We start from the raw sequence: 27827 nt of genomic DNA on the forward strand, positions 1-27827 counted from the left end.
TACAGCCCATTCTCTCAGGTCCCTTCCTCAAAGGAGCTTTTCTCACTGCCCTGCTTCCAAGCCCAGCTGTTCCTTCCCTGGCCACAATGCACGTCCCCTCCTTTCAGCACTGGTGTCCAGCTGGCATCGTCTCCACACTCCTCATCTGCCCATCACCTTAACCACTGTAACCCAGCATGCAGAACAGTACTTGGCACACAGGTCCCTCATTGACCTAATCAGTCATTAAAGTATATCAGGCTCTGGCTTGGTGCTGGGCACATGAAGGTGACCTAGTCAGGGCTCCTCTTCTATCAAGTCAATAGTCTCATGAGGGAGACTGTTCTCTGACAGTTAGATGTGCAGGCAGCTTGTCCTACTTGCCAGCCCTTACTGCTTCTGGGCATTCATGCACCAAACCTCAGCCACCACCATCTTCCAGCCTCTCCCAGCTCCATCAGCCCAAGGAAGAGTCTGAGGCGTCTGGAGGCAAGGTCCTGCCTCTTGGGGCTCCCAAGAAACAGCTAGAAAAATCAGATCTGCTTTGCCTCTAGTCTCATGATGTTGATAAGATATTTCCCTATCTGGCCCTCAATTTCCCCATCTGTTAGACAGGGAGATGACCCAAATTCAGTGTGGCCTTCAGGCAGGGCTAGATGCTTCAGAAGAACAGAAATGTCTGACAAAGTATGAATAAACATGGAGAGGGGAGGGAGCTGCCTGGCCCCTGTTCATCCCATGTCAGAACTGTAGAATGCAGACATGGAGACTCTCTCCTACTCAGCCTCATCTGTCTGCACAGGAGAACACTGTCTATACAGATGTGCTGGGATGTGGATATCTTTAATTGTCTGAGTGTCTCTCAAGGGTCCAGTGCAATTGAAGGCTCAGTAGTTGGATTGTTACAGTTAGGAGGTGACAGAATCTTTGGCAGAAAGAGCCTGTGGGAGGCCCTTTGGTCACCACGAGTGTATCCCTGGAAAGGGATTGTGGGACTCTCCTCTCCTGGCTTTTTCTGTCCTCTCCTCTTCCTCCTCCTTCTCCTCTTCCTCCTCATCCTCACTCCACCCCCACAGGAAGTGTGAGCCTTTTGTTCCTCCTCTCACCAGCTGGCACTGTCATCCACACCCCCAACTGAAAGGCAGCCTATGCCTTTCAACATGCAAAACTATGAGGGAAATCAGCCTTTTCTCTCCATAAGTCTCAGAAATCACAATAATGCAAACAGAGTAATTCCAATATGTCACTCTTACTGAAATGAGATGATATACTGTTTTGGTTTCGTTTTTTAGTATTGGAGGTGAACTCCTAGCATTGAACTCTTAGTTGGCTTGGCTCTGCAAAGGATAGAGCTGGTTACACATCACATCTGTGTTTTTGCTGATTAATTGCAAAAGGTGTCTTATGATTTGTCTGCATGGGCTGGCCTTAAACTACAATAATCAGATCTCAGACTCCCATGGAACTAGGATTACACCTGTATATTTAGCACAACCCGCAGCCAGCTCACTGTTTGGAATCTATTGGTATCCAACTAGTTCTTATCAATAGATGAGAAACAGCTATTTCATTTTTTCTCACAGGTACCAAATACACCACCCTCAAATCTGCCCCTTGTTGATGAGTGTACAGGCTACTGAAGGCTGCAGTGAAGGCAAACAAAATTATCAGACACTCGGGAGACTGGAGGAACGCTTCACTACAGCAGCCAGCGATGCTGGCAGAGAGGGGAGCTAAGTGAATGCATGCCTTGCAATCAGAGTCCAGAATCACACCTCCCTAAGAGCAGGAGCTGGAGTGAACTGAGTCCTGAGCAGTGCTGGCCAGAGACCCTGGCATCTGTCAGTAGACAGAGCTGCTTCCCAGCCCGCCAGCCTGGCCAGGGCCTCTGACACCTGGCAGGCCTTAGCGAGGCCTGGGTGTGTGAGCTGAGCTCATTAGCTAGCTGAATTTCTTACACATTAGTGCACCGGTCCTTGTCCCCTCATACATCCTGGGCATGGATGGCCTGGGAGACATCCCTGGGGTCCTTTCTGAATGGTGTTGACCTCCACTCACTGCACTGCATTTTACACAATGGTTCTGTATGTTGGACTGATGATTTCCTTGGGATCACTTCCTAAGGAATAAAATGGCTAGGTGTGGATACAGACATACTTTGAGTTTGTTACTTATAGAGCTACTAACACGTCAAAATGAAGAGCTAGAAACAGATAACAACCATAGCAAAGCCAGGCACTGGTAGCACATCCCTGTAACCCTAGTTACTTAGGAAGCTGAGATCTTAGAATCACAGACAGTTCAAAGCCAACCTGTGAAGAGGAAAGTCCATGGCATTCTTTTCTCCAGTTACTCACAGAAAGCCCAAAATGGAGTTTTGGCTTAAGTGGTAGGGCACTATTTTGGGGCAAAAAGGCTAAGGAATCGAGCCCTAATAGTACGTGTGCTCACCTGCACACACACACACTCATGGAGGACTTAGTTACTGAGATGTCATTTCTAGTAAGAAGGAGTAAAGGTGGGCAGCTAAATGAATGGTATTGGAGCGGTGGGCAGTCAATGTGGGAAAATCCTGTCAGCTGCAGGATACAGAGTAGTTAGGGCTTCATGACAGATTCGGGCAGGGCATGGAAAGGCACTTGGAGCTGCAGTGACAGGCAAAAGAAATGTTAAAGCATTTCTTTTATGAACATTATTACAGTCAGACAACAGTGTCTTGCTCCTATGACCCTAGCTACTCAGGAGGCTGGGATCTGAAGATCAAGGCTTGAAGCCAGCCTGGACATCTGGGAAACTCTATTTCCAAAATAACCAGCAGAGATGTGTGCCTGGATATGGTGGCCCATGTGGTCGAACACCAGAGCAAAACAGCTGAGCAAAAGTTCAAGTTCAAAGTATTGTGTTCAAGTACTTGGACTTGAAAATGAGGGTTGATAGGATCACCTTTCCAAACCTCCACAGGAGACATAACCATGCTTTGCTTCTTTCAACTCGTTCTCCTCCTCCTCCTCTTCTTCTTCATTCTCCCTTTCCCTCTCCTTTATTCTTTTCCTTCTCCTTCTTCATTTCCTCCTGCTCCCGCTCCTCCTCCTCCTTCTTAGTTTCCTTCTCCTTCTGTATTTGGGTTTAAGCTCAGGGCTCCCAATTGCTTGTCTGGTGTTGTGCCACTTGAGCTATCTACTCAGCCCTTTTGCTTTCGTTATTTTTCAGCTAGGGATTCACACTGTGCACTTGGAATTACTGCTGTGAAGCACCAAACCCAGCTTGTTAGTTAAGATGTGGTCCTGATCGCTTTTTGCCCAGGCACTCCCAGCCAGTCTTGCCAAAGGAGAGAGCTTTGTTGATAAAAATGCCCAAAGGGAGCTGCAGCTATACTTCAGTTACCAACAGTCAACAGGAAAGAGAACTTCCACTTGCCACTTTCAACCACAAGTGAACACAGCTGCTCTTTTTGTGACAGGAAGGTGGGTAGTTCATTCAAAGGAACAAAGCAGGGCACCCTGCCCCCATGTCACTGACGACCCTGTTGGTCCAGTGCTGTGTGGTGCTGGTCCTGGGTTCTTTGGAGGCTCTGCAAACAAGTGGGGAGGGCAGCAGTTGTGAAACCCCAAGGTCTGAGCTCAGCATGGAATTTTCTGCTATCTGTCAATCATGCTAAAGGCACGGGGGAGAGCCCCCATGGCCGGGTTGCTGGTCCCCTTTCCTCCTTCTGCCTGGTACACAGTAGGTGCTTTCTGGATGTTTGTGCCTTTGGGTTCTTGCACATGTGCCTAAAAGACATCTTTACAAACTCAGTGGCTTGCAACACTGAGATGTGACTGTATTTCTGTGGCATCTTCCCAAATTCTAAGATTCAGCTCCTATACACTGGAACTGAAAACCTAGGTTATCCCTCTTAATAGAGGCCAAGGTGGGGATGGGATGCAGGGAGCAGAGGCGGTAGAGGCCAGAGTGGGATCCAGGCTAAGTTTAGGATATGGTGGGAGGAGGCGGTAGGGAAGTGAGGACTCTGCCATCAGACTGAATGGCGTCACAGTCAGAGTGGAGGAAGCCCCAAGGGGGTGATCGGAGGGGCTGGGTGACTACTCCAGGTGAGAGGCGGAGACCAGAGGGCAGTGCTTGAGTCCAGCCCAGTTAAGGTTTGGGATGTTTCTTTCTATTACACCCCCTAAACCCCCACCAGTGCAATCTGTCATGTGTGGAGGACAGGATGGCACAGAAGCTGGATGCTTCAGACCTAGGTGGGTGAGTGGAGGGGGGTGGGCTGCATTATTATTTAATCTGATGGGATGGTTTCAGGTATACAGCACTCTGCACCCTAAGTTTCCCCTGACTTGGAGGTCCTGGGTTCCAGGCAGGTGCTATCCAGTAAGAGAGACAGCCAGGTGACCCTGTGTAGCCACATGCTTGGTCCCTATTGGTCCTGGCTCTGGGTGTGAGCACCATGGTGCAAATCTCTTCTCCTACCCCATGGGTACCGATGGTTCTAGGAGGCCATGGTGGCTGCTACCGCCACCACTGCTGCTGCTGCTACTACTGCTGAGCCCCACAAGGTCAGAAGCCCAAGAGCAACAGGAAAGGTCTGGAGCCCAAGAGCAGCTGGATGGACTCAGAGAGGTCTCGGGGCTCACCCTGCCATCGGAGTTCCAGCAAGGGCCCAAAGCCATCATGTACCTGAGCTCTGAGGTATGGGGAGGAGGAAGGGGGTGAAAACCAATGTGGATGCCATTTCTTCTCCTCCCTGTTTCCCCAGTTTAAGGGATGGTCTGAAGTGAAGATCCCCCAGAGCCTTCTGCTCATTGGGCCACTGGCTTATCGCAGTCCTGCAACCTTAGGCACAGGATTGAGTTAGGACAGCTGGAGCTGCAGGGGTTTGCTGCAGTGCCTGGCTGTGCCTAGAGGCAGAAGGTCACCGGAGTAGCTGGGGTGGGGCCAGGGCCCCCTGCACATTCACAGCGGTGCCGAGTGTCAGCCACAGTTCCCCTAGGGGATGGACACCATGTTTGGAAGTGTGTGGATCTGTTTGTGGTTGATGTCAGTGGGGCTTTCTGTGTGTTAGGGAGGGGTGTAAGCCCCACGGAGTCAGCTCCTACTGTAGTCTATCTCCTGGCTTTCTTTGGCTCTAACTTGATCTGTAGACATAGACGGGTCTTTCTTTCGACGTCCTCATGCTCCTTTTCCTCTCTTGGGGCCAGGGCTCCTGGAAGGTGCCCAACACCTACCTGGTGGTGTTTAAGGAATCCCTGAGGCAGCAGATGGGGAGGTTTGTCCACCGCCTGCAGGCCCATGCTACCAGCCAGGGTTTCGTCCTCAATGTGCTGCACGTTTTCAAAGACCTCTTTCCTGGCATCCTGATGAAGTCAGACAACTTGGGCCCACTGGACCTGGTGAGCTTCCAGCTCAGGCATACACTTCCTCAGGTTGGGAAGAGGCCTGAGCATGCCCCCTGGAGGACACTTAGGAGGACAGCTGACGTTGAGTACTGGTGGGTCTCTAGCTCAGTGATGCCAGATTCCTCAGGCAGCTTCCTTATTAGCCTGGCCAATTCCCCTATGTTACATCATCCATTTACCCTCATTTGAAGCAGAAGAGATCCCAGTGCAGAGGGCCCCAAGGTAAAGCTGGGCTCCCAAATGCTGGTGGGAGCAACTCCCACATGGCCAGTGTCCTTGTGCTGGTGCATAGCAGTCTGGGCCAACAGTTAAAGTGAGATTAGGGTGAGGACTGGCCCTGGGTGATGCATAAGTGGGTTATGCTCCATGGCAGGGAGGGGGCTGAGCACACACCCTCTGCCCCTAAATTCCTGCTGGTGTCTTCCCAGCCCCATTGGCAAAACACCCAGAAGCCACCACCAGGGGTCCTCGGGGAAGGGAGTGGACACAGGATGGCCAGTGCTGACATCTTGATTTGGGCATGGAATCCAGGTCACAAGGACTTCCCTCACTGTCCAGACTATCTAGAACTGGCACTGCCTGACTCCTAGAGGAGATATGGTAGCCAGAATCCCTCCTGCCTCTCACATGGGGCTTAGCTACAAGTTGTGGAAGCACTGATCCCATCCTCCTTGCACCCTCAATCCTAGGAGAGGAGTGAGGACCCTGGCTTTGTTGTCTAGTCCATGCGAGGGGACTGTGAGATACAGTGGGCCAGGATGTTGGCAGTGGTGTGATCACGTTGGGCAAGTGCTGGGTGCTGCTTGCTAAGTGACTCACGAGATTGAGATCCCATGTCCTTGGTGTCTGCAGGTTCTGAGGCTGAGGGAGGTGACTTACATCGAGGAGGATTCCTTCACCTTTGCACAAAGCCTCCTGTGGAGACGGCATGTGATTTCCCCCAAGTGGAACCAATATCACAGTGCCCCATGGAACATGCATCGGATTTCTCTTGAGTGGATCCCATTGTATAGAGTAAACCACCATAGTAAGACCACAGCTTCCATGACCACCATCTCCTCCTTGTTCTGGCACTTCACCTAGCTTTCTTCTGTCTTCTCTTGTCCCTACTTGGGACTGCCCTCTGCCCTGCTCCTGGTGCTCTGTGCAAAATGGGGACATTTGCCTAAGGGCCTCTCTTCGACCTGTCTTTGTTCTTTTTCTTTACTGAGGTTAAGTAACTACATAATTTCACAGTACACATTTTAACCTTCATAATGATAAGCATCATCATTCTAATCTACAAAGCTATGAACTCTACCTACATTAGCAGTAAAACTATTACTTCCAGAACGGGTGATATGCACATTTCTTTCCTTTTGCTTAGTCTCATCTGTTCCCTCTTTCTCTCTCATTCTCTCCCTTCCCATCACCACCCTTGAGTTGCTTAGCTCACTTACATCAATGTCCAGTGCAGCTGATAGGCCCCTCTGCTGTATTTTTTTCCCCTGCTTTCCATTCCTTCTGTGCCCTCCTCCCAGCTTCGCTCAGATGTGCATATATGAATATACCATATATGAAGTAAAGAATATAGAGTCATCTAAAAATGATAATACAAATTAAGAAGAGTTCCTTTGTTTCCTTATCTATGGGGTTCTTTTCAGTCTATTATTTTGCGTATATATGAAGAGGTGATTTTGTCTTACTATTTGGTGCTTCTCTCTCAAGACTGTTCTCTTTTGGTCTCACTGTGCATTGGTATCTTGAGCCCTGTTTAATTTGTCATATCGCATTTCATTTTAAATCTAACATCTGCATATCAGGGAGACCATGCACAATTTGTGTCTAATCTTGGTTTATCTCACATGATGTATTTCTGAGTCTTCTAATCTATTCCATTGATCTTCTAGTCAATTTCTGTGCCAATACCAAGCTGTTTTTGTTATTATGGCTCTGTAGTAGGTCTTGAAGTCTGGTATTGTGATATAGGCTGCATTGCTTCATTTGCCTAGAATTGCTTTGGCTACTCTAGGTCTTTTTTCCAAATGAATTTTTGGATTATTTTCTCTATTTCAGTAAATAATGCCATTGGGATTTTGATGGGGATTGCATTGAATTTGTGTATCATTTTTGGCAGTGTGGCCATTTTCACAAGATTGATTCTACCTATCCATGAACATAGAAAGTCTTTCCATTTCTTTGTGTCCTCTTTGATTTCTCTTTTTAAATTTTTATAGCTTTCACTAAATAGATGCTTTACATCTTTGGTTAAGCTAATTCCTAGATATTTTATCCTTTTTGAGGCCATTGCAAATGGAGTTATTTTCATTATTTCCCTTTCTGCTTGTACACTGTTGGTGTACAGAAAGGCTACTGATTCTTATGGGTTAATTTTGTATCCTGTTACTTTGCTGAAGTGGCTTATTAGTTCTAGGAGTCTAGGAGTAGAGCTTTTTGGGTGGCTCAGGTGTAAGATCATGTCAGCTGTAAATAGGGATAATTTAATTTCTTCTTCCCCGGTGTGGTTCCCTTTAGTGTCCTTTTCTTGTCTTATTGCTCTGGATAAGGATTCCAGAACTATATTGAAAAGGAGCAAAGAGAGTAGGCATCCTTGTCTTGTTCCTGATTTTAGGGGAAATGGTTTTAGTTTTCCTCCATTTAGTATGGTATTGGCTGTTGGTCTGTCATATATGGCTTTTATTGTTCTAAAGAATGTCCCTTCTATTCCTAATTTCTCCAGAGCTTTTTTTTTTTTGGCCAGTCGTGGGCCTTGGACTCAGGGCCTGAGCACTGTCCCTGGCTTCTTCCCGCTCAAGGCTAGCACTCTGCCACTTGAGCCACAGCGCCTCTTCTGGCCGTTTTCTGTATACGTGGTGCTGGGGAATCGAACCTAGGGCCTCGTGTATCCGAGGCAGGCACTCTTGCCACTAGGCTACATCCCCAGCCCTCTCCAGAGCTTTTAACATGAGTGGATGTTGTATTTTGTTTAAGGGTTTTTCAGCATCAAATGAGATAATGATGTGGTGAATTACATTTACTGATTTACATATGTCAAACCAGCATTGCATCTATGGAATTAAGCCTATTTGGTCATAATGTGTGATTTAAAAAATTTGTTTCTGGATTCTGCTGGCTAATATTTTATTGAGAAGCTTTGCATCTGTGTTCATCAGAGAGATTATAGTCTATAGTTCTCTTTCTTTGTTAGATCCTTGCCTGTTTTGGGGATGAGTATGATATTGGCTTCATAGAATGAGGTTGGGATTTCACCCTCTGCTTTATTTCGTGGAAGAGCTTGAGGGGTATGGGCATTAATTTCTCTTTAAACATTTTATAGAATTCTGTGGTGAATTCATCGGGACTTGAGCTTTTCCTTATTGGAAGACTCTTGATTCCTTCCTCTATCTCATTGTATGTTATTGGTTTATTTAGTTGATTTATATCTTCTCGGTTCCATTTGGGCAATTTATATTTCTCTAGAAATTCATCCATTTCTGCTAGGTTTTCCTTCTTTAGTGAGTATAGATTCTGGAAATAGTTCTTCATGATCATTTGGATGTCTTGGATGTTTGTTGTAATTTTTCCTGTGGCATCTTTGATCTTACTGAGTCTCCTCTCTTTTTTTGTTAATCTTGTGAGATATCTGTCAATTTTATTGATTTTTTAAAGAAAAAACCCAGCTTATTGTTTCATTATGTATAGTTTTTGAATTTCTAACTCATTAATTTATGCCCTAATCTTAGTTATTCCCCCTCTGCCCAGTAATTTTAGATTTAATTTTTTCTTGCTTTTCTAGAAGTTTTAATTGCATCATGAGATTTACTTGAGCTACTTCTGTTTTCTTGATGTGTGGGATAAGGGCTATGAGCTTACCCCTCAGCCCTGCTTTTGCTGTGCCCCAGAGGTTCCTCTGTGATGTATTTTCATTTTCATTGAAATGTGGGAACTCCTCTAATTTTTTCTTTAATTTGTTCTGTGACCCAGGTGTTATTCAGCAGTGTGCTGTTCAGCCTCCACGTATTTGAGTAATTTCTGCAGTATGTTTTGTTGTTAATAACTAGTTTGATTCCACTGTGATGGGGTAGAATACATAGGATGATGTCAATGCCCTTGTATTTGCTTAAGTTCTTTGTGTGAACTATGATATGTCCTATTTTGGAGAATGTCTCATGAACTGCTGAGAACAATGTGTCTTAGGTCATTGTTGGGTGGAAAACTCTGTATATGTTTGTTAGTTCCATTTGGGATATGGTATCATTTAGTTCAGAGGCTTCTTTGCTTACTTTTTGTTTGGCTGACCTGTTCTTCAGTGACGGTGGGGTAGTAAGGTCTCCCACTACTACTGTACTTGGGTCTATCTTGTTCTGTAGGTCTGAGAGTTTTTGATTAATGTCTTTAAGTGCTCCATTATTTGATGAATGTAGATTGAGGACTGTGATATCCTCTTCATCAACTGTTCTCTGTATTAATAGGTAATGACCTTCTTTGTCTTTTGAACTGATTTTAAGATGTTTAATTTGTCAGATATCAAAACGGCAACCCCTGCCTTCTTGCTGGGAACGTTTGCATGAAAGGTCTTTTTCTAGGCTTTCCCTCAGAGTTTGTTATTATCTTGGGCTGTCAGATGGGGCTCTTAGAGACAACAAATGGACAGATTTTGTTTTCTGATCCATTCTGCAGTTCTTTTTCTTTTGATTAGAAAATTAAGCCATTAATCTTCATGGTTATTACAGAGAGATGTGTTATATTTCCTGCCATTTCCTTGCTTTCTTGTATTTTGCTTCTTTCCTTTTCCTGTGCTTACTAAATTGATCTCCTAGTGATTTCTGTCTGATGTGGTTCCCTGATCTTGTATTCCTCCTCTTAATATTTTTTGTAGTGCTAGCTTCTTGTTCATGTATTCCTTTAATTTTTCTTTGCAAGGTTTTGATTTCTTTGTCGAACATAAATTCTAACTCTGCTGGGTATATCAGCCTGGGTTGGCAGTTGTTGGTCTTCAGGGGTCGGATAGTACCTTTCCAGGCTCTCCTTGCATTGTGGGTTTGTGTAGAGAGGTCTGCAGTGATTCTGACTTTCCATTGTAGTATAGACCTCCTGTGATTTTGCAGCATTTAAGCACTTAAAATCAGCACTTTGCTACTCAAGTCTAATGTTTTTACTATGTGTCCAGAAGTGTTTCTTCTAGGATCCTGGCTACTAGATGTTCTATATGTTTCTGTTATATGGATGAGATTTTTCTCTTTTAAGATTGGGGGAGTTTCTGTAATAATTTTATTGAATAAGTGTTGCATCCCTCTGTTCTGGTCTTCCTCCCTCTCATTGATACCAATTATAAAAAGATTAGATTTCTTTGCTTTGCCATTTCTTAAGACTTCCCTTTGGTAAAATCCGAGTGATTTTCCATATCTATACTTTCTGTTCCAGCTCCTTTATCTTCAACTCCTGATATTCTGTTTTCTGTTTCACTGATTCTGTTACCTGTAGCTTCCTGTAGTTTGCATTGTGAAAATTGAACCATTTATGGTTCCTATATCGGTTTCCAAAGTGTTAATTTCCTCTTCTAATGAGGTATATGCTGTGTCTATTTGTCTGCATTTGAAGTCATGGAATTCCCTTGAGATTTCTTCTTTATGCCCTTGAAATTGCTTGTGGAATCTTGTAAGTTTTCATTGTGATTTATACAATGGGAACAGGGACCATGGGGGCCTTGTCCCAAGCTCGGCCTATTGGTGGCTGACAGGTGGCACAGTCTTCACTTGGCCCCAGGCTGGTTAACACTGGGTTGCTGACTCAAGCTGGGTCTCCAGGACAGCTGGTGCCTGGATACACACTTGGTGCCAGGCTAGCAGGAAGGAACTCTGTGTGATCTGCAGTAGGAACTCAGAAAGTTAGATTCAGGCTTCTGGGATAGGCATTGGCTTCAGAAGAATTGGGCTTCTAATGAGTACACTGGGGATGTGTGTGTGTGTGTGTGTGTGTGTGCACAAGCGCATGCGCACGTGCCTTGGCCCTGGGTTGTTTCTCCTCCCTCCCCCCAGTGACCAGAGCTTGGTCCACTGCTTGGTCTGCTGCATCTTATGCATGTGCGTGTGTGCTCTGTGAGGTCAGCGCACTCACACAAATCCGCGCTTCTAGACAGGGCAGTGGTTTCAGTGGCTTTCTCCAGGAGCAAGTGCCTCCCAATAGGGGTGTGCTGTCCGTGGCAAGCATGCTGATACAATTTGTGCTTCCTGACAAGGTCTGGCATGTAGACACACCACTTGGCAGATACTGGTGGGTGAGGGAGTAATCCTCCTGTTGGCTGCTGCTGGCTTGCACACACCTTGGTTCCCAGCAGAAGAGCCCTCTGCCAGCTGCAGATCCATGTGTGTACTCCTGATGGCCCATATTATGGGAGATATAGGGTTCTAGCACTCATCAAGTATGAGACCCTGTGGCCTCCCACTGGAAGCCAGCAGGTGGGTAAGGTGGATAGGGAAAGACTCTGGCCCCTTTGTCCCCATAAAATGTGGTGTTCCTTCTTGGGTAGGAGAGGGAGGGTCCAGTTCAAGCTCTGTGGGTGACCACCAGCACTGGTCTCCTGTGGTGGTGGGGAGTCCCTGGTGGGTACTCATAGATCCTGGAACTGGCTGTGGGCTGTCTGACAGTGCTAGGTCTAGGTGTCACAGTGTCTCACCTCTGGTGTCAGACTCTGCATTGTCCAGATCCTGCGCTGTGGGAGTTTTCTGCATCTGGACTCTGCAGTCCACTGGTGTCCTGAGGCTTCTTATCCAGAACCTTTATAGAGAATGCAGCTTGATCTCTTGATCTTGAATTTTTGGTCTCTAGAACTGCAGTTCTAGTTAGTCACCAGGGCAACCATAGAGCTTGTGCTGCTGTAATTCTGCCTCAAGAGGACCAGTAGGAGGAGCAGGTGACTGAGGCCCTCCCCCCTGGACTGCTCCCAGCCAATGACAGAACCCAAGGTGGAGCTTGGCCATTTGAGTTGATAAAAAGACCTAGTAAGAAGCAGCATGATATTGGGGAGTCTCCTGACTCTCTCTCATTGGCTGGCTACATGGTTTAGACAGTTCTCTATGTCTATGTCTCACCGAACCGGTCAGTAAAATAGTCCCACTAAAAGGTAGCTTGGGAGGATTTTGGAAGATTGGGTGCATGTATAGTCCTTGAAACAGCATGCAAAATTGGTTCACCTTGATACATATAAACTACATATGGCATCTCTCTCCTGGTTCTCCTCTAATACAAATGTCACCATGATAAGACAAGGACAACCCTGTGGAGATGTACATATTGGACACTTGCATCCAGATTAAGCACCAGGAAATCACAGACAGGGTCACCATCTCTAACTTTGAGACAGTGCCTGAGGAGGAGTGTCTGAGCACCAGTACATCCAGGACAGAGGTGAGCCACCACCCTTCCCCCAACCCTATCCTGGAGGAAGGTGAGGACCACCAAACCTGGAACACTGAGGCCCTTCCCCACTCATCACTGTCTATCCAAAGTGTTCAGTTGTAGAGGAGGAAGGGCGACATAGTCAGTCCATCCGGGACCTGTTGGGAAATCATGGGGTGGGTGGCTTTCTCATCTGGTCCTTGTGTTGGTGGAGCAGAAGGGAAACTGTGAAAGTCATGGAACCCACGTGGCAGCACTGGTCAACGGCCAGAGTGTCGGCATTGCCAAGGACATCAACATACACAGCGTGCATGTACTCAACTGCCAAGGGAAGGGCACGGTCAGCGGGATCCTCATGGGTGAGTGTAGACCACAGCAGCCGGTTTGGCCACAAGCCTTTGACAAAAATTTGGATCATCAAATTGACAATGATCAGTCATCACTGCTGATTTGGAGGGAAGGGACTGAAGGAAGGTAACATGTCCCTTTCTAGGAAATGATCTTGGCTTTTGTTCTCTCAGGCTTGGAGTTTGTTTGGAAAAAGCTGGTCTCCAAGCCCTCCAAGCGAATAATAGTGCTGCTGCCCCTGGTGGGTGGCTACAGTCAGAGCATCAACAGTGCCTGCAAGCACCTGGCAAGGGCTGGGGCAGTGCTGGTGGCCGCAGCGGGCAACTTTCGGAGAAATGCCTGTGCCTACTCCCCGGCGTCATCTCCTGAGGTAGGTGCCAATAGGGCTTCATGCACAAGTCCTGCATTGCAGGTTGTCAGAGGCCCAGTACCCCCCACTCCTGATGAGAAAAGGGGTGGGGGTAATCCTGCCTGTTCTTCAAAGCCACGACCCAAACCATGCCCACTCCCCATGCCATATCCCTCCCTCAAATCTTCCATCTGCACCATCCCTTCTCTCCTGATTGATATTTACATAGCCATTGCATTGTGTGGGGTTTGTCTGGGCTTGGCAGTACTAAGGAGAGGATGCCTGTTCCATTTTTAGAACTCCTGGGTCCTGGGAGGGGAAGGTGCAGAGGCAAATGGTTAATGCCGGCCCTGCGCCCTGCCCTCCCACCCCCACCCTCAGGCTCTAGCTTAAAGACCCTCAGAGATGCTGAATTTAAATCCACATGTACCCAGCCTTGCTCATTGTGTGTTGCCCCACCTCACTGGCTTCTCAATGACCAAATTGTCTGTTTACTGTTTCCCAGTAAGTACAGTCTGCACAGGGTCTGTATCCTTTGGGAGTCCTGGGACATGCTAGGGTATAAGCTGTGCCCAAAAGCCAGATTTTTCACATGAGGGGAAATTTGCATGTGTCTCAAATAAGTACATAGGAGTTGATCAGTCTGCTCCTCCAGCCTTTGCCTCAACTCTTTGTCTGCCACACTCCAGGTCATCACTGTAGGAGCTGTTGATTCCCAGGACCAGCCGTTTACCCACGGAACTCTGGGGACCAACTATGGCTCCTGTGTGGACATCTTTGCCCCTGGGAAACACATTGTCAGTGCATCACACAGCTGTATCACTTGCTATGTAACACAGAGTGGAACTTCGCAGGCAGCTGCCCATGTGGCTGGTGAGTCACACACCGTTGTCTGGGCCGCTAGGATTCTAGCTACCACTTTGGCCAGATTCTGCATGTCAGGCTCTGTGCAGGACCAAATGGGCAGATGTGATGGTGATGGTGCCGTTTTCCAAGACTGGGGTCTGGGGAATAAATAGGTGCTCACCCGGTGCACACAATGGCAAATACCAAGGCCTGGAGGTAGGAGAACAAGATGTCTTCCTTTCCAGCTTTCACTAATAAGCAAATTTTGGGAACAGCACAGTGTGTGTGTGTGTGTGTGTGTGTGTGTGTGTGTGTGTGTGCGCGCGCATTTGTGTCCTAAAAGAGAAGGTAGCACCCGGCCATCACTTTATCTCACCTCTCCCTCCCCCATCAGGCATCGCTGCCCTGATGCTCACTGCCCAGCCAAATCTCACTGTGGCTGAGGTGAGGCAGAGGCTGATCCACTACTCTGTCAGCAACGCTATCAATGACACCTGGTTCCCTGAGGAAGAGCGAGACATGACTCCCAACCTGGTGGCCGCACTGCCATCCAGCATCCAGGGAATAGGTGAGTAGGAAGAGGCACGCCCAGGGTGTGAGAGACCATGTGATGGTGATAGTCCTCAACCTGGTCTAAGGGCTGCTCACCTCAGATAGGACTCAAGGTGTGAGGGTACTGTTACAACACTGACGTTTTAAAAGTTTCATATGGGGGCTGGGGATATGGCCTAGTGGCAAGAGTGCCTGCCTCGGATACACAAGGCCCTGGGTTCGATTCCCCAGCACCACACATACAGAAAACGGCCAGAAGTGGCGCTGTGGCTCAAGTGGCAGAGTGCTAGCCTTGAGCAGGAAGAAGCCAGGGACAGTGCTCAGGCCCTGAGTTCAAGGCCCAGGACTGGCAAAAAAAAAAAAAAAAAAAAGTTTCATATGCTGTCAAAGTGGATAGAAGCTTTCTCTGGAGTCTCTGGTTGTCCTACACTCCCATATCCTCCTCATGGCCTTATTGCAGATGGACAGCTGCTTTGCAGGACTGTGTGGTCAGCACCCTGGAAACACAGGCTGATGGATGCTGCTGAGGTTCAATGTGACCCAGACGAGGAGCTGCTCAGCTGCTCCAGTTTCTCTGAGAGTGGGAATCGACAGGGCGAGCGTGTGGGGGTGAGCTGTACTAGTCTATGTGCCTAGTCATGTGGATTCTAATCCCATTCCAAACTTTAAATGCCTGGGAGGGCCAAGTGATCCAAGGTACTCAGGACAGACAGCACCATATCTGGATAGCAGGGAAAGGACAGCAGTGAGTTAGGCTCTCTACCCAAAGACATGTCCAAGTTGGGTACTGATGGCTCATACCTATTATCATAACTACTAAAGACTTAGGCTATAACCTATGAAACTGTAACCTCTCTGTATATCAGTTGGATAATAAAAAATTGAAAAAAAAAAGACTTAGGCTAAAATATGGGAATCCTGGCTCAAAGCCAGCCTATCTTGCCTTGAGGCAGGAAGCAGTGCTGTGGCCTCAATAACCAGAACTTGCAGAATGGGTTCCTCTCAATCTAGATTCCTCAATCCCCAAATCCTCTTCACAAGTTTGCATTTCTATCTTTGGCTTTCAGACCCAAGGTAACAGTCATGTTTGCTTGGCATTTGGAGACTGCCATGTTTCTGCAGTGGCCAGATGCTGCCTGCTCCCCAGAGCCAACTGCAGCATCCACACAGCTCCTCCAGCCATAGTAGGGAAGACCTATAGCCACTGTCAGCATCCTGACCAAGTCCTCACAGGTAGGGAACTGGTCCTGCCAGGGTGAGGAGGACGCCCCATCTCCTGCTGCATAGGAGACTTGTCCCACAGGCTTGGTCCCCATGAATGTGAGCAGCAGATTTGGGAGCCTCGGGATCCATAGCCAAGCGGGATCTACAATTTACATGCTGTGTGGCCAGGGCAGGTGGAATCACCTCTCTCTGGTGCCCCTGCCTCAGTGGCAACGATGAGCGTGGTGAAACATGAGCTCCAGCTTGGGCACCAGGTCTTTCCTAGCTGTGTTGGTTGGTGAGACACAGTTCAGGCCTCACAGAAGTGTCCCACAGCTTGGGTGAAATCCAATTTGCTGCTCAGTAGCTAGCAAATTTCTTATAAGCTGTTAGTATCCTCATTGTGAAGGCTCAGTCTGGGACAGTATGCATTCTGGTAGCCACTGTCATCAACCATCACTCTTAAGTCTTCTCTAGTCTGGGGGACCCTCTGTCATAAACCTTCCCAGGAAAGTGTTGGGGAGTCATGTGTGAGAGCCGCACATAGGAGCTAGGGACTGTGGTTCTTGGGCTGGAGCCATCCTCAGATGGACCTTGGTGCCAGGGAGTTTGGGAGGCTGTGGGAATTATATTGAATCACTAGATCAGGAACTGATACTTGGCCAGCTAAGTACTGGGGAGTCTGAAGGTTCTGGAATAGTAAGGGTTAGGTGGGGTTAAAACCTGGCTGTTTTAACAACAGTTACATGAGCCCAGTTTTTGGAACCTTATCTATCACAAGAGCTCCATGTAGCTGCTGGCCTGGCAGGAAGCCTGGCCTCTGGCAAACCCAGCAGAGGTCCAGGCAGAGGTTTAGCCCATGCCCAAGTTCCATTTGCAGCTACGGCTGCAGTATTTCTTTCCTAAAGCCATGCAGCTAGGACAAAACCTCTGGTCCTGCTTACCATAACCCTCATGTGGGCAGAGTCCAGGTCCTGCATGGGCCGTACTGGGTCTTTCCAAGTAGGTTACTGCTTCAGCCCACAGCATCTCTGCAAATAGATGCTATTGCTCTGTTTAACAAATAGGGAAATGGAGGCTTGATGAAGTGTACCAAAATGCCCACAACTTTACAGCCAAGTGTACCTGACTCCCAAGCCCACAGATCCAGGCATATGCTGAGTTTCTCTTAGTGATGGACAGGGAATGGGAAATGGACCTGACAAAGGAAGGGAAGTTGAGTGAGGAGTGTTTCCCAAGAAACTATGGCTCAGAGTGGTTGAGCTGCTCTCCCGAGGTCCTACAAGTCAGGTCATCTGCAGAGCTAAGCAACAAGTGCTATTGCTCAGGCCAAACTCTGCTACTGAGAGTTGCTCCTGGACCTAAAGCAAAAGTGGTGAGGTTGGGGAACAAAGATGGGAAGTCCTCCACATTGCATTGTCTGAGCTGGCCCTCTTCTGCCCCAGGCTGCAGCTCCCATTGGGGGACAGAGAATCTTGGTGTCTACCGGAATACTACACAGAATCAAGTTTCTAATCAGCCCAGACGGTGCACGGGGCACAAGGAGGCCAGTGTCCATGCTTCCTGCTGCCATGCTCCAGGCCTGCAGTGCAAAACAAAGAAGTACAGGCCATTAAACCCTTTGGAGAAGGTGAAGAGTTGGGGTTGTAGGTGGTGGGGTAAACATGGCTGAGTCCTGCATTCTCTTGGGGTGGTCAGTGCAAAGGGGAGGAGGACCTGAGCACCTGTGTAGTTATATAGTGTGTGTGTGTGTGTGTGTGTGTGTGTGTCTCTGTGTGTGTGTGTGTGGTGGGGTTGATTTTGTCTCACGTGCCCTGTCCCCTGAAGCAGAGGCTAAACACTGTAATATAATGCTGTGCCTCTTGCACTTGCTACTAACAAGGAAGAAGTAGGATCTCAGTTTAAGGCCTATCTGGGCAAAAAGTACAGAAACCCCATCTTAAATAAGCTGGGTGTGGTGGTACAATTGGAACATAAGAGGGGTTGGGTTTGTGTGTGTGATACTTAGCAGGACTATATGCAGCTTGGGAACCACCTGGGTCAAAAAACCAAAACCAACTACAACAAACAAAAGGAAAAACCAAAAATGTGATCCTATCTCAAAAAATTACACCAAAAGGGGATAGTTATGATTTGAATGGTAGAATGCCTGCTTACCCTCACAAGTTCAAAACCCAGTATTGCCTTAAAAAAAAAAAAGGCACAAAACAGGAGTCTGTGGCTGACACCTATATTCCTAGCTACTCAGGAGGCTGAGAACTGAGGATTGGGTTCAAAGTGAGCCTGAGCAGTAAAGTCTGTGAAATTTAACCTCCAATTAACTGACTAAAAAAGTCAGAAGTGGAACTGTTGCTCAATTCTTAAATTCAAGCCCAAGTTTGGCACACACACAATTCTGCCTTTAACAAACCTACTTGGAGTTAGCTCAGGGCTGGAACACCTGAGCAGTCATGGAAGGTTGGAGGAAGAAGGAAGGCTCCTGAAGAGAGGACGATCACACCTGTAGTCCTGGTGGCTGAGAGCTAGCCTGTAGAACCCAAGGCAGGAGGGGTTTGGGACCCGAGGGTGGTGTTTCTGGTCTAGACTGGGGATGAGTGTGAACAAGGAGTGGAGGGCTGTTGCAAGGTCTTGTGGAGCCACTGGGGAGATGGAATTGCCATTACTGGGTGGGGAAGGCTGGGGGAGGTGTGGCTTCTAGAGGAGTGGGGGTGGGAAGGGCTTTGGTTTGTTTAGATTTCTGTCAGGGTCCCAGTACCTGGGGTAGGCTGGGGCTGAGGCACCATGAGGGACCTGTGGGCAATGTTGGACACTGATACTTTGTGGTATGAGGTGCAGAGCCAAGCTGGGTGTCCACACTTTGGTCCCCATGGAGGGTTTCTGGGAGGAACAGTGTAGCAGGTGACTTTGGGACCTGACCATGCATGAGGGACCCGTGCTTACTTGTCCTCCCTGGACTCTGGGTAGGTCACCGTGACCTGTGATGCGGGCTGGACCCTGACCAGCTGCAGTGCCCATCCTGAGACCTCTGTCACCCTGGGAGCTTTCCCTGTGGACAACACATGTGTCGTGAGGCACCAGAGTGCTGACAAGAGAGGATGGACCATTAAGGAATTCATAACAGTCATGGCCATCTGCTGCCGGATCCAGTCCCCAGGCCAGCTATAGAGCAGATGTGAAGAACTCAAACTGCCTGGTGGTGCTGACCAGGGCAAAGCTGCAGGGGAGATTCTTGTCATACACAGTGTACACTGTCAGCTGTATTTTATGGAAGAAACAGGGTCAGAGAGGAGGGCCTGCCAGGCACACAGCCAGGAAGTGTGGTGATACAAAGGGAGATGGTACAATGGGCACCTGATTTCTGCAGCAAACAGGGTGTGACAGCAAAAAGAGCCTTGCCTGCTTGCTCTAGGGCTGCTCCCTGGGGGTATTGGCCTTCTGTGGTGGTCTCCCTATGGGGTCTGGGCCAACACCTGAGGGGTGCAGGTGGCATGTGTAAGGATCAGCTGACCACACGGGAATAAATATCAAAATAAACTAACATTTGACTTTTTTGTCTCTACTGCCTTTGTGTGTCAGTTCTGGGGTTTGTACTGACGTCCTGAGCACTGTTCTGAGCTCAAGACTAGCAATCTACCCCTTGCGCCACAGCTCTACTTTCAGCTTTTTGAGTACTTTATTGGAGATTGTCTCACAGACTTTCCTGCCTGTGGTGGAACTGGAATGCTCTGTAGTAGATGCTCCTGAGTAGATAGGATTAGAAGTAAACACAATGGCATCCAGTTCTTTGTTGCCCTTTTATAGCAAGCAGCTTTTCTGACCTGTTTTGCTTTTATGACTTGCTATTTATTCCAGATTTTGTACCCATTTTTATTTTGTGGTTCTATTTGAGTGAGAAGGAGAGTGATGGGCTCAGCTGGGACTGGTGGGGAGAACAAGAACTCCTTCCAGGTGCTCCTCTTAGATAAATGCAGTCAATGTTGACCTGTACCCACCCCAAGACCCACACAGAATTGTGGTATTGTCATCCTAGGACCTGCTCTACCAATTTCCCATTCTTGGCCCTAGTCAAGAGGATGGGACCTAGCACTGTGAATGTTCACAGAACCCTTTTTCATAAGCCTGCAGATGGTTTTAAGGAGTCAGGGTGCCTGCATGATTATAATTCTTGGCTTGAAACAAAACATGGCATGTGACTAGCTTTATGTCATGCTGCCATTCAGTGGTTCTTTTGACAATTCCATGTCACATGTGGGAAGTGCTCCATAGTCAATGGGTGATAATGTCATATCTGTATCACCAGTTCTATTATCCATTTGCCCCTTCCCTGAAGACCCAGGACCAACTCCAAGCCATCTGTATGGATGCCTGTACCTAATTATCTTCCTAAAGAGTTGGCAGTTGATTACCATGATTCAGGAGGAATCGGCAGGAAAAGATCTCTACTAATACCAGGGAGAGTCTCATGTGCACAACACAAGACACAAGGAATGAGAATAGAGCAGGAATGTTAGCTTTCTGGGGCCTTGGGAGGAACATGATTTGTAGTGAGTAGTGAACCCCTTGGGAGAGTCAAAGCTCCAGGGAGGATGTCTACAGATCAGTAGCCTGAGTTTGGCATCCTTGTCCCAGCCTTGCAAAGAAGTCCTGGGAAGAGGAAAGATCTCAGAAGGGTCAGGACACTCACAGCCCCTTACTGCAGGGTGGCTCTGACCCCCCAGCCAGAGCACTGTGGGAAGTGAGCACAGCGCCACCTAGTGCCAGGCCTCAGACCCATGTGCTTCAGCTCCCCACAGGGCCCTATTGTATTTGGAGAAAACTATGAGACTAACTTACTCATTTTGGAAAATTTATTTTATACTCTTACAAGCTAAGAACTCTTGCTATACATGAACCAAGTTTGGAATAATGATTCCTCCCTAGTTTACCTACTTTCTTTTGAAATTTTATAAACAAGATTTTGTACACAGAGGTAGCAGAGGGAAATTCCAGTCTGCTTGTTCAGAAGCTCAGAAGGTCTGCACAGGCCTCCATGACAGCAGGGAAGGGATGGTGAGCCACGTGCGCCTGATGGCTCAGTGCTTTGGATCTTACGACTTTAGTCAGTGGCCACGCCAGTCTGCCAGGAGAGCTGTGGGCAAGCTGCTCATGGGGTGCCCTCTTGTCTATCCCAGGGTACCTGAAGGTCCCATGAACAGCCTGGATGCAGGGAGCTTCTCGAGAACATACAGCATTGAGTAAATTGTGCAATTCCTGCTTGACTTGCAGACTTTGTGAAAGATTATAAAAACATCATCCAAAAAATTGGCAGTAAAAATGACAACTCTTCCAAGGCAAGCCTGTCACAATTGTCACTTTGTGATACATTAAAAGTAGTCCTCAGCAGGTTTGTTGTCTGCAGCCAAGGAAAATGGGGTGGTTGCTAGCAAAGCAGAAAGATGCTCATTGCACATTGCAGCAACAACGTAATAATGAATCAAAGCGAAGAGTGGACAGTGATCCTGATGCGGCTTCCCACGTGGACAAACAGCAGGTGCGGGGGTGAAGGGCGTCATCGTTTCCATAGGAAATAAGGGACTAGAAGTGGCAATTTTACTCCTGAATTTGGGCTCCTGAGTGCAGTTGCTGGAGACTATACCCCAACACAAATAATTGCCAACATTTCTATGTATGTCTCATACAATCTTTCTGCAAAAATGGGTGTGGAGATAAGTGTGTGTGTATGTATGTAGGGGGGATAGCAGAGTACGAGGTGTTTACATATTTAAAATCAACTTTAGAACTTCACATTCAAAATTATAAGAATATTGGAACCATACCAAATCCCTATTCATCTATGTGCTCTGGAGGCATAGTTTTCTTCAATGTTGGCCGTCCATATTCTCCTGGGTGTGCAGATGGCTGCAAAAGTCCCCTTGTGGGGACTTTTTTTTTTTTTTGCAGTGGAAGAAAGAGCGATTCAAAGTGCACAGCAGGGAACTTGTCACCACTGTCAAGTGTCCCCACAGATGCAAAAGCAACCAAAAAGGCACTTTGGGGCTGGTTGGGCCTCTTTGACCTGGCAACTCTAGCTGACATTGGCAATCTGGCACTTCCCAAGACTCCCAAGTTCTGTACATGGTAGGAGGGAATAATGGTATAACATGTATCTAAAGCCAAAAGAGCACTAAAAGGGTGAGCAATTCAACAAACAAAAGGTACACAAAACAGGAAAGCTCTGTTTCCACTATCTCCCACAGCCACAAGCCTCTGGACTTGATGAGCTATGATGCTACACCGTGAAGTACAACTAAACAGATGGGTGTTTGGTCACCATAGAGATTTCTGAGGAAGTCACTCTTACATCTTGCTTTTTGGTATTAGTCATTGAGGAGAAATAAAATTTCAAGGAGAATCTTAGCATCAAACTTATAATGAAACTCACAAAATGGTGTCCCCCAACCCAGATACCTAGCTTCATATACAGCCAATGGTATGGGCTACAGCAGTTAAAAGCAAATGATTGCAGATCACATGGTTTGAGACTACCGTTTATTCAATATGTCTCCAAGCACTAAAAAGATAAATTTTAAGAAGTCAAACTGGATAAAAATTATATCTGAAAGTGCTTTAAATTTCATTTAAAAAAATCTGTTTTGGGAGCAACCCCTAACTTCTTTAGGATTGACGGCCAAGGGTACTGCCTGTGCTTCTGCAGAACACGGCGTTTTTATTGCTCTTTTCAGTCTTAATCAAATCAGAAAGTACCTTCAAGAGCTTAGTGAACATTCCAGTTTATCCTGATATTTCCTCAAGGTTCAAGCCTATTCCCAGAGCCCTCAACCAGACCCATGGACAACACCCTATGGAGAGGGAGACATATTAAATACAAAGGTCCATGTAAACGCAATTCTTCAGCTACTACTTTACAGTGAAAGGGAGTTTTACCACATATCTTTACATCATTTTAAATGGGATATTCCTACTCAACATGACTGTAACATTAAAAATTTGCCCCCACACACCAAAAGGCAGCTTGCCTTTCTCCCTTAAAATACAAAAAAACAAGGAATTTCTCTTATGGCAATGAAGAGAAAGCCACCGCTTACCCCTCTCTTGTGTGCTCATGTGACATGAGCTTGGCAGCAGCTCTTTTTCCTTAAGTTTCCACACAAGTGTCAATCCACATGTGGGACTCGGGTCCACTTGCTGGAGTTCACCTGCCAACATCTCCCAACCTTCTAGGGGCCAAAGAAAGCTTTCCTTCAGAGCCAATGGCCCTCCAGAGTCAACTTTTCCAGCTCTCCAGGCTCCTCTAAGGGTTTTGAGGATGAGATTCTGCTTTCCTGAGGTGCCAGGCACCCAGTGTGGTTAGGTGCACAGCCTTCTAAGGGTCAACATCATCAAGGTCACTTCTTAACTCGCCAATCATCATGGGAGATTCTGATCCCTGAGGCAAGGAAAAGGAAATTAATGTCCATATAGTTCAAATGAGAGGTTTCCTATACCAAGTCCCTTCCATATGACTTCTTCTCACCAATTAAATTTGTTTGTTTTTTTTTGGCCAGTCCTGGGGCTTGGATTCTGGGCCTGAGCACTGTCCCTGGCTTCTTTTTGCTCAAGGCTAGCACTCTGCCACTTGAGCCACAGCGCCACTTCTGGCCATTTTCTGTATATGTGGTGCTGGGGAATCGAACCAAGGCCTCATATATATGAGGCAGGCACTCTTGCCACTAGGCCATATCCCCAGCCCCCCAATTAAATTTGTGTCTGTTAAAAGGTAATAAAACACAATTAATCCTTGAGCTCTGACTATTGATTATGAAAAACCTTTCATTCATATAATACAGTTTAGTCACAACCCCCACAAACAGGCTCCAATTAGATCTGTAGTGAGCAAGAGCACCAAGCAGAGACATACTACCACTAGCACTGCATTTGCTGGATAGGCTCTGTGTATTTCTGGGGTCTGCATGCTGTCTCCAATTGTATGGTGTTTGGGACTAAGCTACCTGGAATAGGGACAGGGAAGGACAAGAATCACATAAGCTGACACATAAGCTGAGTTGGGTTTAGATGACATGTATGGGAAGAGCCTAAGAGGAAGGAACAGCAAATTTGACAAATTAAAATCAGGAAAAGATGAAGGACAGCTATATAAGGAGTCTTGAGTTCATCTAGCAGCAAAGAAAAGCCATAGGAAGTTTTTATCCAGAGAGGATGCAAACTGGAGGCACTGGAGTTGCAGAGTTAAGACACAGAGGTGCTCAGGGCAGACAAAGAGACAGGTGAACACTGTGTAATGGGTTTGCTGACTGCAGTCTGTGTGGGGGCTGGTTCCGATGTTATATCCTAGCTTGGATGATACACAGAAGTACTGCTGAGGTAAAGGACACTGGCATGATGATAGGTGTATTTTCTGAGGCATGGCAGTTCTGGATGTCGTATTCAGTCTGGTGCTTAGAAGCTTATGGCAGGTGGGCAAGAAAGCACTGAGTGGGACCTAGGACACAGCATGGAACCTTGGGGTCCTGGAGGAGGCTGTTTGGAGAATGAGTCTAAGAAAGAACAAGGAGAGGAGTCCAAGGAAACCTAATGCATGAGAAGCCATGGAAGGAGTGGAAGAGAGTGTTTCACAAAGGGAGGAATGGCTAGTAGCAACAGATGCTGCTGAACAGGTAGCTAAGATGAGATATGAGAAACACAGGTCACCTATTTTCTCTACTATGGAGAAGAGGAAGTCAATGCTAGAGGAAGCTGAAGAATGCATGTGAGGTAGAATAGAGGGACAGTTAAGTTTAGATGTTTGGAAAAATCTGTGAGGAAGAGGAGAGAATGTGTGGGATGAGAGGAGAGAAAGTTTTTTTTTTTTTTTTTTTTTTTTGCCAGTCCTGGGCCTTGGACTCAGGGCCTGAGCACTGTCCCTGGCTTCTTCCCGCTCAAGGCTAGCACTCTGCCACTTGAGCCACAGCGCCACTTCTGGCCGTTTTCTGTATATGTGGTGCTGGGGAATCGAACCTAGGGCCTCATGTATCCGAGGCAGGCACTCTTGCCACTAGGCTATATCCCCAGCCCCGAGAGAAAGTTTTTTAAGAAGATGGGAAAGAAAGCTGGTAATATGGCCTAGTGGTAGAGTGCTTGACTTGCATACATGAAGCCCTGGGTTTGATTCCTTAGCACCAATATATAGAAAAAGCCAGAAGTGACACTGTGGCTCAAGTGGTAGAGTGCTAGCCTTGAGCAAAAAGAAGCCAGGGACAGTGCTCAGGCCCTGAGTTCTAGCCCCAGGACTGCCAAAATAAAAAAGAAAAAGAAAAGAAAAATGGGAAAGAAACTGTACAATATGTTATCAGGTGAGAGGCTTAAGGTCTGTAAGAGGCAACTTAGTGCAGATTACCCGGGCTTAAGCATGGCCGTAGGAGCTTGCCATTATTTTCTCTACATATAAAGCAAGTGATAAGTAAACCACTGACAGTGACCCTGCCTGGGTGGTTCTAATCATCCTTCTGTAAAATCAGGTAGTGTCTGTCCCACAAGTTGTTGAGAAGGTCTGAGAGATAGTCCTTAAAAGAAACCACTAATCCACCCCCTGCAGCCTTCCCTCAGTGAGGCTGACTCTGTCATGTCTTGTGCTGGTACCACAGACACAAGGCTACTGGAGAAGAATAAGCACAATTACATTCACAATTATTTTGCATGTAGTAGGTATTTCATAAATATTCATTTTCTTTGTATGATGATAAATAATGAAAAAGTTAAAAAAAATCTAGGCATTAACTATTCTGAGTCCACTGTAAATAGGTGTATTGCTGTGACATGGGGTCTTTCCTTTCCTCCATATCCAGAAAGGCTGGAGAGCAATGGAGAGCTCTTTAGCTGTAGTGTGAATGGCTGGATCCATACATGCGCAGCCAGGTGTATGGGTCCATCATCAGGTAGCTGTGAGGACACACACCTTGCATCCTGGTACTCCTTTCACGTTACAGTACTGTTCAGCTGTGCAAGGCTCGTGGATTCTCAGTTGACTGTACTAGCACCAAAGGGCTGCACTGTCCTATCATTCTTTATACACACTCTGAGAAACATCTTTTCTTTCTTGACTAAAGTCTTTTTGGAAAGTTAAAGTGCAGGTGCTGTGTTTTCAGTCACAGATAGGTGGAGACACATGTACCTGTTGTAAGTGCCTCTCTCCATTCTCATTGGCAGGACTGCTCTCTGACCCATTGCTGCTTCCGGATTGCTCTTTCTCATTCAACAAAGCGGTGGCATATGCTAATGTGTCCTGTAGGAGATTTAAACACAAGCAGAAAAGGTTAGGGGCTGCTACTGTAGCAGCAACTACCCTTCAGTAGCCTTTGGCTGCACCCCATAGATCAACTTAGTATTTTTCTCCTAGGCAAATGCTCTGCATAGATATACCAACTTGTCTTTTTAGAAATTCAAAGGCTACTTTGGTTTATTCTCATTTTCAACTCACACTTCTCTCAGCAGTGGTTTCTGAAAACCCTGAACAAAGGCTTTGAAAGCATATAAGCACAAAGACAGTTCTCACCTGAGCTGAGATGGTTCGCTGGAAGGTTTTTCCAGTTGAGGTTTCATTAGAAACATTACTCTGTGGTGTCCAATAGTGCTCTGACATCTAGGATGAAAGATGAGGATGCCATCACAGATGTCAAGAAAGCCCCTGTATGCCCAGTTTCAAACAAGAGATATTTGAACCAAAAAGGCCTAGGATAGAAATCTACCCCAGACTGTCCACAACCCCAAAACACCATGGAGGATTTCTTTCTCTTCTCTTAAAACCTCAAGGGAAAAATGCTTCATACATAATCATTCCTGCCTTTGCATTAGAGCATGTATACAACTTCACCTCCTTCAGTTTGTTACCTGTGATCAATCACTTAATAGTTAAGTCTAAGAAATCGAGCAGTTGCTAAGTTTTAAACTATATGTCAATCTCAGTATCATATGTTGTAATGCCCAAATGTAAATAATTTCTCTGCTAGCCTGTCATGCTCAGCAATCCTTGCAGTGACAGATGTCAGAACTGAAACATGGCCAACTCTTGTCATTCATCCCATCCACATCATCTAGGCTCTGAACCATCTCATCATCACAAGGGAGAATTCAGTACAACAAGGTATTCTGAGAGACAAAGAGACTATATTCACGTATACCTTTCATGGTACCTTATGTCCCCCAATCTTTCCTAGTTTATAATAGTTATTGTTATTAATCTCTTACTTGACCTAAAATGTAAACTAAATATTATCACAGTAAGTATGTTTAGAAGAATAAAGAATATCCAGAGCTCAGTGCCATCTGTGGTTCCAGGCATCACTAGATTTGGGGGCATACCCCTATGGAGAAGGGAACACAAACTTGTATTAAGACACAAACTTAACACATACAAGTAGGCATTGGCTATACTAAAACATTGTTTCAAGTCTGAAAAGTCCTGGTGGTCAGTCTACCATTTAGGTCTAGGAGATTTTCTCAGATCAGATATGTGATTATTAATTCCTATGTTATATCTAGAGAAGCTCAAAATTCAATTACCTTTTTCTGTAGCCACTGCACAGCCCAACTCCAATGGTGAGAATTTTCCTTGAAGTACTCTTTAGCTGCAGGACACCTGGTGATCAAGAAGATTTATTAGCTGAATGCTTTCTCTGTAAATATTCCTGTTCAATCTATAATACCTTTGTACTGTGAACACCTTCATTAAAATTCAGCTGTCTTTGTATTATATTTTTACTTTACCTTTTCTGGTTTTGCTAGGTAATGCATTTAACATGCAAAGG

The 27827-nt window shown here is 46.5% G+C and overlaps 2 protein-coding genes across 3 annotated transcripts in view; one reads left to right on the forward strand and one right to left on the reverse strand.

Annotated features, from left to right (window-relative positions):
• Positions 1-4449: 4449 nt before the first annotated feature.
• Positions 4450-19615, forward strand: LOC125355691 (proprotein convertase subtilisin/kexin type 9-like). Its single transcript, XM_048352130.1, has 13 exons — positions 4450-4665; positions 5175-5366; positions 6225-6399; positions 12616-12758; positions 12970-13108; positions 13271-13467; positions 14136-14319; positions 14687-14860; positions 15305-15453; positions 15912-16077; positions 17493-17677; positions 19012-19255; positions 19303-19615. The coding sequence occupies exons 1-12, from the start codon at positions 4450-4452 to the stop codon at positions 19210-19212; spliced, it is 2121 nt and encodes a 706-aa protein (XP_048208087.1). The 3' UTR covers positions 19213-19255; positions 19303-19615.
• Positions 19616-22558: 2943 nt separating this feature from the next.
• Usp24 (ubiquitin specific peptidase 24) overlaps positions 22559-27827 on the reverse strand; it is a 124935-nt gene continuing 119666 nt past the window's right edge. For both annotated transcript variants that reach the window (XM_048351409.1, XM_048351408.1), the window contains exons 65-68: positions 27583-27658; positions 26576-26662; positions 26195-26305; positions 22559-23473 (exon numbers count right to left, since the gene is read on the reverse strand). In XM_048351409.1, the coding sequence (XP_048207366.1) occupies positions 23411-23473; positions 26195-26305; positions 26576-26662; positions 27583-27658 (337 nt within the window). In that variant the 3' untranslated portion in view covers positions 22559-23410. The remainder of the gene's footprint in view (positions 23474-26194; positions 26306-26575; positions 26663-27582; positions 27659-27827) is intronic.

Source organism: Perognathus longimembris, chromosome 7 (genome assembly GCF_023159225.1).
Source record: "Perognathus longimembris pacificus isolate PPM17 chromosome 7, ASM2315922v1, whole genome shotgun sequence".
In the NCBI taxonomy this organism is placed as follows: Eukaryota; Metazoa; Chordata; class Mammalia; order Rodentia; family Heteromyidae; genus Perognathus; species Perognathus longimembris.

Coding starts and splice junctions, on each gene's coding strand:
- LOC125355691 (XM_048352130.1), top strand. CDS start 4,450: ATGGGTACCGATGGTTCTAGGAGGCCATGGTGGCTGCTACCGCCACCA. Junction 13,468..14,135: donor CCCCGGCGTCATCTCCTGAG/GTAGGTGCCAAT, acceptor GCCACACTCCAG/GTCATCACTGTAGGAGCTGT. Junction 16,078..17,492: donor TCCTGACCAAGTCCTCACAG/GTAGGGAACTGG, acceptor CTTCTGCCCCAG/GCTGCAGCTCCCATTGGGGG.